This window comes from Scyliorhinus canicula, chromosome 23 (genome assembly GCF_902713615.1).
Source record: "Scyliorhinus canicula chromosome 23, sScyCan1.1, whole genome shotgun sequence".
Lineage (NCBI taxonomy): Eukaryota > Metazoa > Chordata > Chondrichthyes > Carcharhiniformes > Scyliorhinidae > Scyliorhinus > Scyliorhinus canicula.
Genome location: NC_052168.1, coordinates 24630336 through 24644780, shown reverse-complemented (window position 1 = coordinate 24644780; position 14445 = coordinate 24630336). Strand labels below are relative to the sequence as shown.

General features: G+C 47.8%; 1 protein-coding gene across 11 annotated transcripts in view; it reads right to left on the bottom strand.

The window, feature by feature from the left end:
- Positions 1–14445, bottom strand: part of LOC119956323 (meiosis inhibitor protein 1) — a 536433-nt gene that overhangs the window by 170355 nt on the left and 351633 nt on the right. For all 11 annotated transcript variants that reach the window (XR_005458631.1, XM_038783445.1, XM_038783450.1 and 8 more), the window contains one exon: positions 1796–1943. Coding sequence is in view for 10 of the 11 variants with exons in the window: in XM_038783445.1 (XP_038639373.1) it covers positions 1796–1943 (148 nt within the window). In the remaining variant the exon portion in view is untranslated. The remainder of the gene's footprint in view (positions 1–1795; positions 1944–14445) is intronic.

Below are 14445 nucleotides of genomic sequence, written 5' to 3'. Positions count from 1 at the left end.
GCCCTGCCTGCAACAGTAGTGGACTCGCCAACACTAAGGGCATTCAAATGGTCATTGGATAGACATATGGATGATAAGGGAATAGTGTAGATGGGCTTTAGAGTGGTTTCACAGGTTGGCGCAACATTGAGGGCCAAAGGGCCTGTACTGCGCTGTAATGTTCTATGTTCTTACTATTGTACTGCCACGTCTACTGGATCTGTCAGGTCGGTGAGACAGGATATACCCAGGAATGATAACGGTGACGTTTGGTGCATTGTCTATAAGTTATGATTCCATCAGTATGCTTGACACAGGACACCGATATTTAGTAAATGAAAGTGTATTGCGTCTCTCAGCCTGCACTATATTGAACCTGGGTCCAGGAGCTGAAAGGAGGGCATGTGAATCCACTACATCGCTTTTAAAATTAAAATTTTACTACAATGGGGGGAATTTTAATCACAACAAAAAAACAGGAGAATTTGGATCCAAAGAAGTTTTGAAGATCAGAATCCTGACCCAAGCCTGCCTCCAGCCTACCCACGAGGTGGCTTAAAGCCTAACTATTAATTAACTTTTTGAATTTAACTACAAATGGCTGGATTTCCCAAAGTCTCAGGAAAACTGCCAGCTCCATCCAGGCAAGGAATCAATCTCTGGAGGTTAGCGCCTTTACACCCACTTGCTGGATGCAATCACTGGGGTCGAGTACCCCTGTGCTACGATCTCATGATCCTTTCCATGTGGCTTTCAAATTCCTCCCTCCACAACCCAAGCCGTTAATCACCCATCTTCCACTCCTGGCCTTCAACCTCTCATTCCCCAGTTCTCCAACTTCTCCCCACACGCCTTAATATCCCTAGACCTCCAATCTCTCTCTCAGGCCTCTGATCCCTCTCCATCAAAGCCACAGATTTACTCTTCCCCTCTCATGCTTCTTAGAATTCCCTCCATGTATGCACACACACTTTGTCCCCCACTCCACCCAGCCTAGGCAAAGAACTAACTGGTGATGCCATGCATGCAGTGATGGAGGTTTAAGTCCGCAATATAGAGGTACCCAAGACTGCTAGTACAGCATCCGAAAACCTGATAGCTTGGGCTCTCGCATGATCAGCCATTCTTCATTCTTCCTAAGGTTAGATTCACTTGTGGAATGTCTCCCAGTATCTATTTTAGCTGTAATACACTGCATTTTTGAGAGGTGCAGGTTAGCTTTAAGTACTGCCAGTCCTCTCAATATTGATGCGCAGGGAATGAATAGTATGAGGTGCGCTTGCTGCACACAATCATTATAATGACCATTCAGCATAAAGTCGTTACGCTGCTTGCAAGGGTAGAGGTTAATTGTGCATCATGATCACTGGACCTGTTTTCAAGTGTAATCCAAGTTAGCCCCTTCTGTCTCTCTATTTCCATCCATGCCTTTAAAAGTCTCCTTAAAATCTACATGTCTCATCAAACTTTTAGTCACATCATCTAATATTTCATTTTTGGTTCAATGGCCCTATTTCTCGTAATGCCCCTGTGAAGTGTCTTTGGCTATTCTTTTTACATTTAGATGCTATAAAAACACATATTGTTGCTGGAGGGAGGGGGGGGGGGGGGGAGGGGCTAGGGCAGAGAAGGTCAAAGCCATTCACAAAACTCATTATGGTCCATAATTTTGGTTTCTAGTTTTGAGAAATTCAGTCCCAAGCCCTGGTATTACTTTATCCAGTTATCTTACATAAATCTTGGAACAAAACTATTGATTTTGGTTGTGACATAAAAATCAATTACTTCACAGTAAACAACAAAAATATCCATTTACCCAGTCTAATCTGCTGCACTTTTCTTGACACACAGACAACAGGAAGATTGAAGCTCTAACTACAAAGGGTGGAAGTGAATGCCCTCGATCCAAGGACGTGTGTAAGAAGCTACTGACAGCTGTGAACAAAGGGCCTTCTGAAAAAAACCTAAGGAGACAAAAAAACAAAATGTGAAACACTCCAAATACTTATATTTAATACATATTTAAGTACTTCAAATATGTGTACCAGATCTTGAACTGCCAGATAGCCATATCATAATGATTTAATTCAAAACTGACTTCTGGTGGCGGCATGTAGTAGAAGGTCGTAAACTAGGTAGCTCCCGCCAAGGGACTTGCTTTTTTCTACCTTTTATGTCTTTTGGCCCTTTTGCCAAGTCAGTGTCCTCTGGTTCTCAACCTGTTTACTCGTATCCATGCTGCCTCTGTCCATTTTATTTCACAGGCTTTAACAAATGTATATAAATTTTCCTGAATTAGTCCACATTTGTCCAACTGACTGTTACTTTTATGCATGATTATCATTTCGAAAAGCTTATCCACCACAAGAGGTCAAACTGACTGGGCTTTCCTTACACCCTATATGAACAAGGGTGATAGCATTTTCAAACCTTCAGTTCTCTGCCACCAACCCGTATCTATAAAGAGGATTGGAAGATTATATACCTCAGCAATATCTACCTTTACTTTCCTCAGTATCTTTTCATGCATCTTATCTGGTCTTGGTGATTTATCAACTTTTCACTACCGAGCTGTGTAGCTTGAATTGGGAAATTTCTCAAATCCCTGAACTGTCTCAGGAATAAGTAGACCACGTCGCATGATTTTCACTCAATGTAGAAAAGGCGGGTGGCGGGGGCAGTTTAAAGGGGCGCATGTACTGAATGGAGTTGGACCTGCCAATTACAGGAGCAAACCACAGGTTTGCATTGAGGTGGGCTGGTTCGAAGGCTTCCCTCAGGTCTCTGGGATTTTGCTCCAGTTACCCTCCCCTAGCACACTCCCCATAACCCTTCACACCCTCTATGACCACTCAATGCCAACTCATTCCCCCTACCCACTCCCCATGGTCCATTATATTCGCCATGCCACCTTTGCAGCCACTCGCCAAGTATCCAACAGGGCGGATTATCAGGAGCTATGTAAAAATTAAAAAAAAATAACAGTCGGAAAGAGATCCCATTTATACACATTTAAAATTGATAAAAACTTCCAATATCAGAACCAATTCAAAACTGTTAAATCATGAGTGAGATTTATTTTTTGAAACTCAGCCAGGCATTCATAACAACATATTAATAGCTCTGAGGTAAATTTCAGCAAAGAATTCTATTGAAACTGCACAACCAACTCTTATGCTGGGAGCGCAAAACCGGAAGTGAATCACAATCCTTAGCCATTCAAATATTTGTGAAACTAATCAATGCTTATACCTATCTAACTATGATTGACAGCTACTGGACACATTAAAGATGGTAAGTGCTTTCTGCGGAGAAAAAGGTGAAGTGAGAGCATTTAAGGTGCACACCTGACTACTTGAAAGCCACTCAAGCCTGAAGGAAGATGAATGTAACAATGCAGACAACTTGGTGTGTGTAGAAGCTGCCAATCACAGCCTAGTGAAAACGATTTCACAGAGCTGTGAATGACAGACTTGGAGTTCCATGATCTGAGGGGTTTTAAACCAAGCTGACTGGTTTCTCTTTCCAGGAATTGACAGTGCTGCTTCCTCTGCCTGAGCCAACAGATGTATTTTAACGCAGTGATTTCTTTTCACTGACTCTATCTGGACTGCTCTTTAGATTATAGACAGGGGTTTCTCTTATGAGGGGCTTCCAGACAGGGGTCTCTGTAATGAGGGAGGGGCTCTGTAATTCCGGGGTGTCTGTATTTGGGGGATTACTGGTGGGGGGCCTGATGGGGATTGAGTGGGCAGGATTTGCATTGTTGGAGGAGGGGGGATGTAGAGGATGGCCCTCTGATTGACTTTGAGGACAACTCCCTTAAAGAGTTAACCATTTGGTCCAATGCGTCAGGGCCATATTTGTAAAGACCTTCACCAATTCCTTGCTCCGAGGATTGGATAATCATGCAGGCTTGGAAAATATGGTGCTTGGCCTATTAATAGGATGCAAATGGATCTTAATGATCCATTTGCATCCTCCCACTGGTGTGGGGCGCGAACCCCGACCTCGCCGCCAGTGCGACTGGAACATTGGAACGGCACCTTTCGTGTTTTTCGCCCAATGCTAGATTCTCCGCTTGATCACAAATCACCTCTTCTACAAAAACCTACAAAACCTCCAAGTTTTGTAGCATCTGCAAGTTTTGAAACAGTGTTCTGTACACCAAGGCCTAGGTCATGAATTTATATCATTAAATGTTGGGGAATTTCACTATAAACCAACCCCAATCCTGAAAAACAATCGTTCACCTCTACTCTTTATTTCCTGTTACTTGGAGAGAAGAATTTGGGCATCCATAGATCAGAGAGAGTATACTGCAACCATTTGAAAAATCTACAGTTCCACCATTTTACTGGAGAAGTTGAATTTTTTATTTTCAGACTATAGGATTGACATATGTAACAGATATTACAAGGACAGTGGGTGGGATTCTCCAGTCTCTGCACCGAAATCGCACTCGGCGCGGGGGCGGAGAATGGGCGTCAGACCCGAGATTGGATCCGACGATTCTCCATTCCCCGGAGAATCAACGCCAATCGGCGATTCTCCAAGTTCAGCTGGCCGAGTTCCCGCTGGCGTGGTTCCCTCATGGTTTCACCCAGCGGGCACTCGGCGTGGTGGCTGCGGACTCAGTCCACGGCTGCCCTGGTGGAGGGCGGGGGGGGGGAGAGATCATTCACCGGATGAGGGGGGCCTCCAGGACGGCCAGGCTATCGATCAGGGACCACTGATCCGCGGGCGCGCGTGATCTGGGGGGAGGCCTATCTTCTTGATGCCGGTCTGCGGTGTGGGTCGGCCATGTCACACGGCACAGGCCGCCGCCGTGCGCATGCGCGGACCCCTGACCGGAAGTGCAGGGGCCCATATTGGCAGCCGGAGCTGCGAGGAGCACTCTGGGGCCCTGCTAGCATCCTGCAAATCAGAGAATCGCCCTGTACTTTCTTCAGGTAAGTCCAGAGTGATTTGCGTGTGTTTTTTTCACGGGCATGGGGACATAGCCCCATTATTTGAGAATCCTGCCTAGTTTGTCTCTGAGAAGCCAGTTTTCAGGCAGAGAAACTGCACGTTACAATTCAAGGTCTATTCTACAATGTGTAACAGAGTACCATTGTGATGGCCCCAGTAACTCTGCTGATAGCAAAAGGGAGATGATTTAATGGCTACACCCAGATGTCGGACCACCAATGTCACCAGCCTCCCCCTACAGGCGCCGGAATGTGGCGACTAGGGGCTTTTCACAGTAACTTCATTGAAGCCTACTCGTGACAATAAGCGATTTTCATTTTCATTTCATTTTCACAATATACATGCCTTTGTAATGAATGAATAATTTAATTAAGCATTTGGGCCTTTAATGTGATTGGTTAAGTATTCTCATATGCTATGTATGATGTAACCTTAATCGATCATCATGATTGGATATAGATAACTAATGATTGGTATATGCTAATTTCTTGTAATCGAATCTCAAAGTATAACTGTCCATGTCCATTCTTGAATCTGAGCTTTTTGGTGTCCTAATTAGAATGTCGATAACCATCGCTATACCCTGTAAATAGTTTTTAACTCCCAAGAGTCTTCATTTGGTCTTTCATGAGAGTGAGGGTGAAGTACACTAATGTCAAATAGCTGTGTAATTTTTCCACCAACAATTTGGTGCCGTGACTCGGGGTTACTCGGACTGGTGGTGGAGATATGACTACAGTCTGGTGAGCATTATCTTTTCTTGATTATAACCCTGACCTGGAACTGACAGTTGATTTTTAAAAAAAGAGTGAATCTGGACCATGTAGACCAGACGAAGGGAGTGTAGGGGGACGCTCCTGAAACTGAAGCGGCCTCAGAACCGTGTGCCTTGTGATTGGGTGGCCCCAGGTTGGGGTGACATTGAAGAGGTACTCAGACCGTGCATCATGACGATAGCAGCTGAGGAGGTGAAAGCCGACCCAGCAGAACTTAGGTTTGTGACCGAATGGGGAGGGGAAGGTACATGTCCCTTTTTCTTGCCCAAAAGCATTCCAAATGATAAAATATAAAAACAGGGTGAATTCCAACAGACACCGTACTGTGCCAAAAAAAACACTGCAAAGTCCAATTAAGTCCTTTCAGGAATAAATGGGGATGACCTCTCCCCTAGCAAACTTCAGGGAGTCGTGAACACAGCCCAGTCCATCACACAAGCCCGCCTTCAATCCATTGACCCCATCTACACCTCCCACTGACTGAGGAAAGCGGGCAGCATCATCAAAGACCCCTCCCACCCGGCTTACTCACTCTTGGAATTCCTTCCATCGGGCAGGAGATACAGAAGTCTGAGAACACGCACAAACAGACTCAAAAACAGCTTCTTCCCTGCTGTTACCAGACACCTAAACAACCCTCTTATGGACTGGCCTGATTAATACTACACTCCTGTGTGCTCCACCCAATGGCGGTGCCTATGGACTTACATTGAGTGCCATGTGTTGCCCTATTAGGCAAGCACGGGCACAAGCACCAGGGGCAGCACGGTAGCATTGTGGATAGCACAATCGCTTCACAGCTCCAGGATCCCAGGTTTGATTCCGGCTTGGGTCACTGTCTGTGCGGAGTCTGCACATCCTCCCCGTGTGTGCGTGGGTTTCCTCCGGGTGCTCCGGTTTCCTCCCACAGTCACAAAGATGTGCAGGTTAGGTGGATTGGCCATGATAAATTGCCCTTAGTGTCCTAAATTGTCCTTAGTGTTGGGTGGGGTTACTGGGTTATGGGGATAAGGTGGAGCTGTTGACCTTGGGTAGGGTGCTCTTTCCAAGAGCCGGTGCAGACTTGATGGGCCGAATGGCCTCCTTCTGCACTGTAAATTCTATGATTCTATGATTATGTATTTTCTTTTCATGTACTAAATGATCTGTTTGAGCTGCTTGCAGAACAATACTTCTCACTGTACCCCAGTACACGTGACAAGAAACAAATCCAAGCTGCGTGCCGTTTTTGGCAGGCTGGGTCAGTGCGCGACCGCGCCTTGTCGCGCGGTCGCTGTAGGCCGCCGCCGTGCGCATGCGTGGCCACGGACCCGGCAATTCTCTGGCCGTATCGACAGGTAAAGCCGGGGGCTTTACGCTGTGTGCCTGCTAGCGCTGTTTCTTTGGGCATAAAATGCCACTGTTCCCACGCCGGAGTCAGCACATTCTTCAAATTGGAGAATCGAGCTGCAGAAGTTTAGAACAGAAATTGCAAGGACATTTGCATAATTCATTTTGCTTATTGTTGTTTTAAAACATTTGATATATTTCAAAAAAAATTTGGGTTCAAAAAATAATTATTCCTGACGCAATTAGAAAGAAAGAAACAGATTATTAATTCAAGAAAAAAAGTGTGTAAAATAGAGAATATTTCTGGTGTTTCAGGTTAGATAAAAACAAAGATGGGTGATGATGTAATGACGTTCAGTTGAAAACTTTTTCCCTGCCCTTTTCAAAAGAGCTGAGAATCAATTCTTGCCTGTTGACACCTGAAGATATATTCATATTTTTACAGGAATTGGGAATTACAAATTTTAAATTTGGATTGACAGATATGTTCCGATTAATTAACCCATTTTGCCCCAAACAGAATAGATCTTTTGTGTTTTACTTTGCAGGCAACTGCAAGTGAAACAAGATTTGCAGTAGCTTCAGGAATTTGAGAATTTATTTCTTAGAATCAGAGCATCAGAAAATCACAACAGTGCAGAAAGAGGCCATTTGGCCTACTGGGTCTGCACTGACCCTCTGCAAGAGTGCCCTACCCAGGCTCACTTCCCTGCTCTATCCCCAGAGACTGACCTAACCCATGCATCCTGGAACACTATGGGACAATTGATCATGGCCAACACACCTATCCTGCACATCTTTGGGTATGCAGGCATGGGGAGAAAGTGCAAACTCCCCACAGACAGTCACCAAGGCTGGAGTGAAGCCCAGGTCTCCGGTGCTGTGAGGCCACGACTTTGGTATGTTTCTGTGAGCACCTCATTTATGGAGTGCTCCTTCGATTCAAACTTGAACTCCAGAGTGAAGCTCCTTGGCTGTCCGGGATCTGCAAAGTTTATGTAGATACTGCAGGATGGTCTCATCATGCTCCTGTATCATGTGACTGAGCATTCCCTCATTCTCGAAAACTGCTAACCAGAACACTGCAGTGTCCTTCAGATCCTCAATCTCTGTCTCTGGTTGATCTTCCTCCATTTTCACTATTGCTCATATCTCATTAGACAATTGTGCCACTGTATCAAGTTTGAATTGCGGTAATCTTTTGTTGCCTCGCTGACTAGGACGTCCAGCCACTCCAATAGGTTCAGGGCCTCACACGCATCCGCTCCGAGAATAGACTCATGCTTTGTGTCCACAATGGAGAATGATACAATGTTTCCTCTGTTATGCTTCGAGTTCACATTCCCATAGCATCCCAAATTCATCGCCACTGTAGTCTACCAGCAGTCTTGGTTGATTTATGACTTTCGGCAGACCGCACAGACTGAGGAGGTTGTCCTTGCTCCCGTATCGTGCTTGATTTTATCAGTCTGTCGTTTAGCATCACTGGATTAGTCCATCTGTTTTCAACAGTTTCAGCTGAATCCTCACTGTTGTTCCAACTGGTCTTTATGAATTCTCCCTCTTCTGTATTCAGACGCATCGAGTTTTGGTTGAAATTAGATCAATGAAAAATAATTCATCAAGGGTCATCACATCAATTGCATTGATTGACCCAGTTTGATCCACTGTAGAACGCAAAAACCATTGTTTCGCAAAATGATTCATATGGCCACACCTGGAACCTACTTTTCCATATGCTGGACATTGGCGTGGGCCATGTCGGTTGCCACATTTCTGGCATAAGATGGCGATTCCGGACGGCTGCTTAAATTGGCCACCCACACTGAGAGCAAGTTTCTTTTTCGACTGTGTCACCATGCTTATTGTGCCAGTGTCTTCTTCCATGTGATGTGTCAGGCAGGTTGGTTCGACGTTGACTGCAGCTGGATGCAGTGAAGCTAGAAACAGACGTCTGACACAGGAGATCATCCAACACTGTTTTATTTAACTAGTGGACTGCTGTACATGTTCAGCTGTGGGTTGACACTCTACTAATCTAACTGATGACCTCTTACTGGCTTGACCAGACTTACTAGCTACCGCATGGTGATAGTGCTCACTAGCTTGTGCACTCGGACTGTCTCAGTAGCTGGGTCCTGAGAGAGAGAAAGATTCTTAATGCCCTGTGGGCTTTATAGTGGTGGTGTCCTGTCTGGTGATTGGTTGTTCCGTGTTGTGTGTTCATTGGTCATCCTGTGTGTCAATCACTGCCTGTCTGCATCTCATTATATACATGAGTGGACATTATGACATCTCCCCTTTTTAAAAATAAATTTTGGAACGTGGAGGTATTTACATGCCTGACTATGTACAAGTCGTGAGTTAATGAACATATGTACATGGGAAGGTGTCTATCGTGCAGATACAGAGCAAAGTGAACAGAATTTACAGAAGTAAAGTCTATAGATTCAGTCTTTGAGGCGAGCGACGAATTCTTATCGATCGCCGCAGAGGTGGAGCAGGAGACGCCAGCACTTGGACAGGCGGGATTGCTGCCATTGCGGTGGTCTCATGGGCAGGCGGGATCGGTGGCCTCGTGGCTGGAGACGTCCGGAGGAAGCATGATAACCGGCGGAGCAATGCGGTCAGGTGGTGGGCGGGGAACTCTTCGTAGCGTCCTCCAGTTGTGCCGGAGAATGGAGCCGTCAGCCATTTGAACAATGAAAGATCTTGGGGCAGCCTTCCTGGCAACAACAGCTGGGGCTGACCAACCTCCCTCAGGCAACTGGACGCGAACAACATCTTCTGGAGCCAGCGCAGGCAGATCTGTGGCATGAGCATCATACGTGATCTTCTGCTGGCCTCTGGATCGCTGCACTTTTTGCAGCACTGCGAGGTGGTCAAGGTCTGGAATATGGATGGCTGGAACAGTCGTCCACAGGTTGCGGTTCATGAACAGCTGCGCCGGAGACAAACCAGTCGACAGAGGGGTTGACCTGTATGCCAGCAGCGCCAAGTTGAAATTGGAGGCTGAATCTGTAGCCTTGCACAACAACCGCTTGACAATATGGACCCCTTTCTCGGCCTTCCCGTTTGATATGCGGTAATGGGGACTGGAGGTGATGTGACTGAAGTTGTAGGATCGTGCAAATGTCGGACCACTCTTGGCTGTAGAAACATGGACCGTTGTCACTCATTACTGTGAGTGGTATCCTGTGCCTGGCAAACGTCTCTTTGCGGCTTTGATGACTGATTTGGATGTGAGGTCCGACAGTTTCACCACTTCCGGAGAACTGGAGAAGTAGTCGACCAAGAGCACGTAGTCACACACATTGGCGTGAAAGAGGTCAATCCCCACTTTAGACCACGGAGAGGTCACAATCTTATGCTGTTGCAGTGTTTCCTTGGGCTGAGCCGGTTGAAACATCTGGCAGGTTGTGCAGTTGAGGACCGTGTCAGCAATGTCCTGGTTGGTGCCCGGCCAATAAACCGCCTCCCGAGCTCTGCGTCAACATTTTTCGACCCCAAGATGACCCTCATGGATCTGTCTGTGCACCATAGCTTGCATGCTTTGAGGAATGACGATCCTATCTAATTTAAGAAGGATTCCCTCAACAACCGTTAACTCGTCCTTAACGTTAAAGAACTGGGGACATTGCCCCTTTTGCCAGCCATGGGCGAGGTGTTGCATCACGCGCTGCAGTAGAGGATCTTTGGCAGTTTCTTCGCGCATTTGGACCACTCGTTCATCAGTGGCTGGGAGGTTGCTGGCACACAACTGCACCTGTGCCTCTATGTGGCAGATGAAGCCGCCCTGTTCACATGGCATGATGATGGATTGGGATAGGGTATCCGCGATGATCAGCTCCTTACCCGGTGTGTAGACGAGTTCGAAGTCATATCAGCGGAGACAAAGAAGAATTTGCTGTAGCCGAGGTGCAATGTCATTTAAATCCTTCTGGATTGTGTGGACTAACGGCCTGTGGTCTGTTTCCACCGTGAACTTTGGCAGGCCGTATACGTAGTCATGAAACTTGACTATTCCTGTCAGGAGACCCAAGCACTCCTTTTTCGATCTGGGCATACCGTTGCTCGATCGGCGCCATGGCCCTGGATGCACATGCCACTGGAGCCCAGGACGAGGAGTCGTCTCACTGGAGGAGCACCACCCCAATGCCGTCCTGGCTTGCATCAGTAGATATCTTGGTGTCCTTGGTTGGGTCAAAGAACGCCAGTACTGGGACTGTGGTGAGCTTCAGCTTCAAACCACTCCTTTTCATGTGCGGGCAGCCACTGGAACACTGTTGACTTCTTTACGAGATGCCGGAGGGCCGTGGTGTGGGCTGCCATATTGGAAATGAATTTCCTGAGAAAATTTACCATCCCGAAGAAGCAGAGGACCACCTTCTTGTCCTCCGGGGTCTTCATGGCGTTGATCGCCAGCACCTTGTCGGTGTCGGGTTGCACACCCTGCTGTGAAATGTGGTCATCCAGAAACTTGATAGCGGATCGGCCAAATGAGCATTTGGCCCTGTTGAGCTGGAGGCCATTTTCATGAATCCACTGGAAGACCTGTTTGAGGCGGGCAATGTGATCCTCGGGCGTTGTGGACCAGATGATCATGTCGTCCACATAGACTCGCACCCCCTCGATGCCCTCCATCATTTGCTCCATAATACGATGAAATACTTCGGAAGCTGATATGATATCGAAAGGCATGCAGTTGTTGCAATAAAGGCCGAACGAAGTGTTAAACGTGCACAGCTTCCGACTGGACGTGTCCAGCTGTATTTGCCAGAAGCCACGGGAGGCGTCCAGCTTGGTAAAGAATTTGGCATGAGCCATCTCACTGGTTAACTCTTCACACTTCGGGATCGGGTAGTGCTCTCGCATGATGTTGCGGTTCAGGTCTTTGGGATCAATGCAAATTCGGAGTTCACCAGAGGGGTTTTTTTTACGCAGACCATGGAGCTGACCCAGTCTGTTGGTTCCGTGACCTTTGAGATGATGCCCTGGTCTTGGAGGTCTTGAAGCTGCTTTTTCAGATGATCCTTGAGAGGAGCTGGCACCCGGCTTGGTGCATGGGTCACTGGGGTGGCGTTCGGCTTGAGAAATATCTTGTAGCGATATGGGAGCATGCCCATTCCATCAAACACGTTGTGATATTGCGTGAGAATGTCGTCTATCTAGGCCTGGAGATTCACATCGGGCGAGGCAGTCGCCGGTGTCGAGGACATGGTGTGGACTCGCTGGACCAGATTCAGGAGCTTGCAGGCGCGAGCACCGAGCAGGGATGCCCTGTCAGGCCGAATGATCTCGAAGCGTAATGTTGCCTTGATTGCCTTGTGAGATACCCCTAGCTGACATGATCCACTGGCAGCTATGGCATTGCCATTGTAGTCAAGGAGCTGGAAGGCTGGTGGAAGAATGGTTGGTTGGGCATGGATGCTGTTGAGATCTGACTGTGATATGAGGTTCGCAGGCGCGCAGGTGTCCAGCTTAAGTCGGATGCGAGCCTGGTTGACTGTGAGGACAGCACACCACTCATCGTCGGGATACACACTGAGGATCGAAAGGTGGTTTGCAGGTGCAGTGGAGACCAGCTCGCGTGTGGTTATGATGCCCACCCGAAATGGAGACTCGAGGCAATCAGCATCGGGGTCTGTTGGGCTGTCGGGATCAGTATCCTGCATGCCTTGTTGTACCGAGCGGACACATCTGCGCCGCAGCTGGGATCGCTGGCTGATGATCTGTGGAGCGGACCTGCAGAATGCCACGTAATGGCAAGGCTTCTCATACTGTAGACATCACCCTCCTTTGGCTGGACATTGCCGCTTTAAATGGGCGGAGCCACAATTCGGACACGTCATGACGCTGACGTCAGCACGTTCCGTAGGCCATCGCGCATGCACAGTGCAGTCGGCCGACGTACGCACCTGCGCATTCGGGTTTTCGGCCTTGTCGTCCACCCGGTCGTAGCGCGCATGCTTAGGGACCGGGGAAAAGCGCGCAAAACGGCCACTCTCCTCGATGCTCAGGCCTTGCATTTTTGCATTGGTCTGCACCCGTTCTGCCTCGTGGGAGGCCAGTTTTGCAGTTTCTGCCGCCCTGATGTGGGAGTAACGATTCTTGGCATGCTCATGGACTACGCACTTCTCAGACGGAGAGGGTCAACTGTGATTTTGAGGAGCTGCTGCCACAGGGAGTCGGAGTGGACCCCGACAATGATCTGAATACCGGATCATGGAATCAGCCGTCGAGTCATAATTACATGACTGCGCTAGGATGCGGAGATGTGTCAGGAAGGACCTAAAAGGTTCATCCTTACCCTGAAGCCTCTGTTGGAAGATGTACCATTCAAAGCTCTCATTCACTTCAATGTCGCAGTGGCTGTCGAATTTTAGCAAAACTGTCTTGAACTTCGTCTTGTCTTCGCCATCGGCAAACGTAAGCGAGTTGTAGATATGGATGGCGTGATCTCCCGCAGTCGACAGGAATAGCGCGATCTTCCTGGCATCCGATGCTGCCAAGTATTGATTGTAACCTCTATAGGTCAAACAGTTCGGATGGGGCAGTTTATGTACAGTGTGTGCAGAAGGGTTTCCTAACACAATATGTGGATAGGCCGACAAGAGGTGGGGCCACATTGGATTTGGTACTTGGTAATGAACCGGGCCAAGTGTCAGATTTGTTTGTGGGAGAGCACTTTGGAGATAGTGACCACAATTCGGTGTCTTTCACTATTGCAATGGAGAGGGATAGGGCCATACGGCAGGGCAAGGTTTATAATTAGGGGAGGGTAATTATGATGCGATTAGGCAAGAATTAGGGAGCATACGATGGGAACAGAAACTGTCAGGGAAAGGCACAAATGAAAAGTGGAGCTTGTTCAAGGAACAAATACATAGAACACAGAACAGTACAGCACAGAACAGGCCCTTCGGCCCTCAATGTTGTGCCGAGCCATGATCACCCTACTCAAACCCACGTATCCACCTTATACCCGTAACCCAACAACCCCCCCCCCCCATTAACCTTACTTTTTTTAGGACACTACGGGCAATTTAGCATGGCCACTCCACCTAACCCGCACATCTTTGGACTGTGGGAGGAAACCGGAGCACCCGGAGGAAACCCACGCACACAGGGGGAGGACGTGCAGACTCCACACAGACAGTGACCCAGCCGGGAATAGAACCTGGGACCCTGGAGCTGCAAAGCATTTATGCTAACCACCCTGCTGCCCCGAATACTGCATGTCCTTGATAGCCTCCAACCTCGATATACAGGAGGAACTTTTGCTTGAAGATTTTCCATTGGCGGCGAGGTTGCCGGAGATGTGGAGCTGCGGAGGAGGCTGGATGTTTTCCATTTCGCTGGATGGCTGCTTGCTGGTCGTTATAGATTC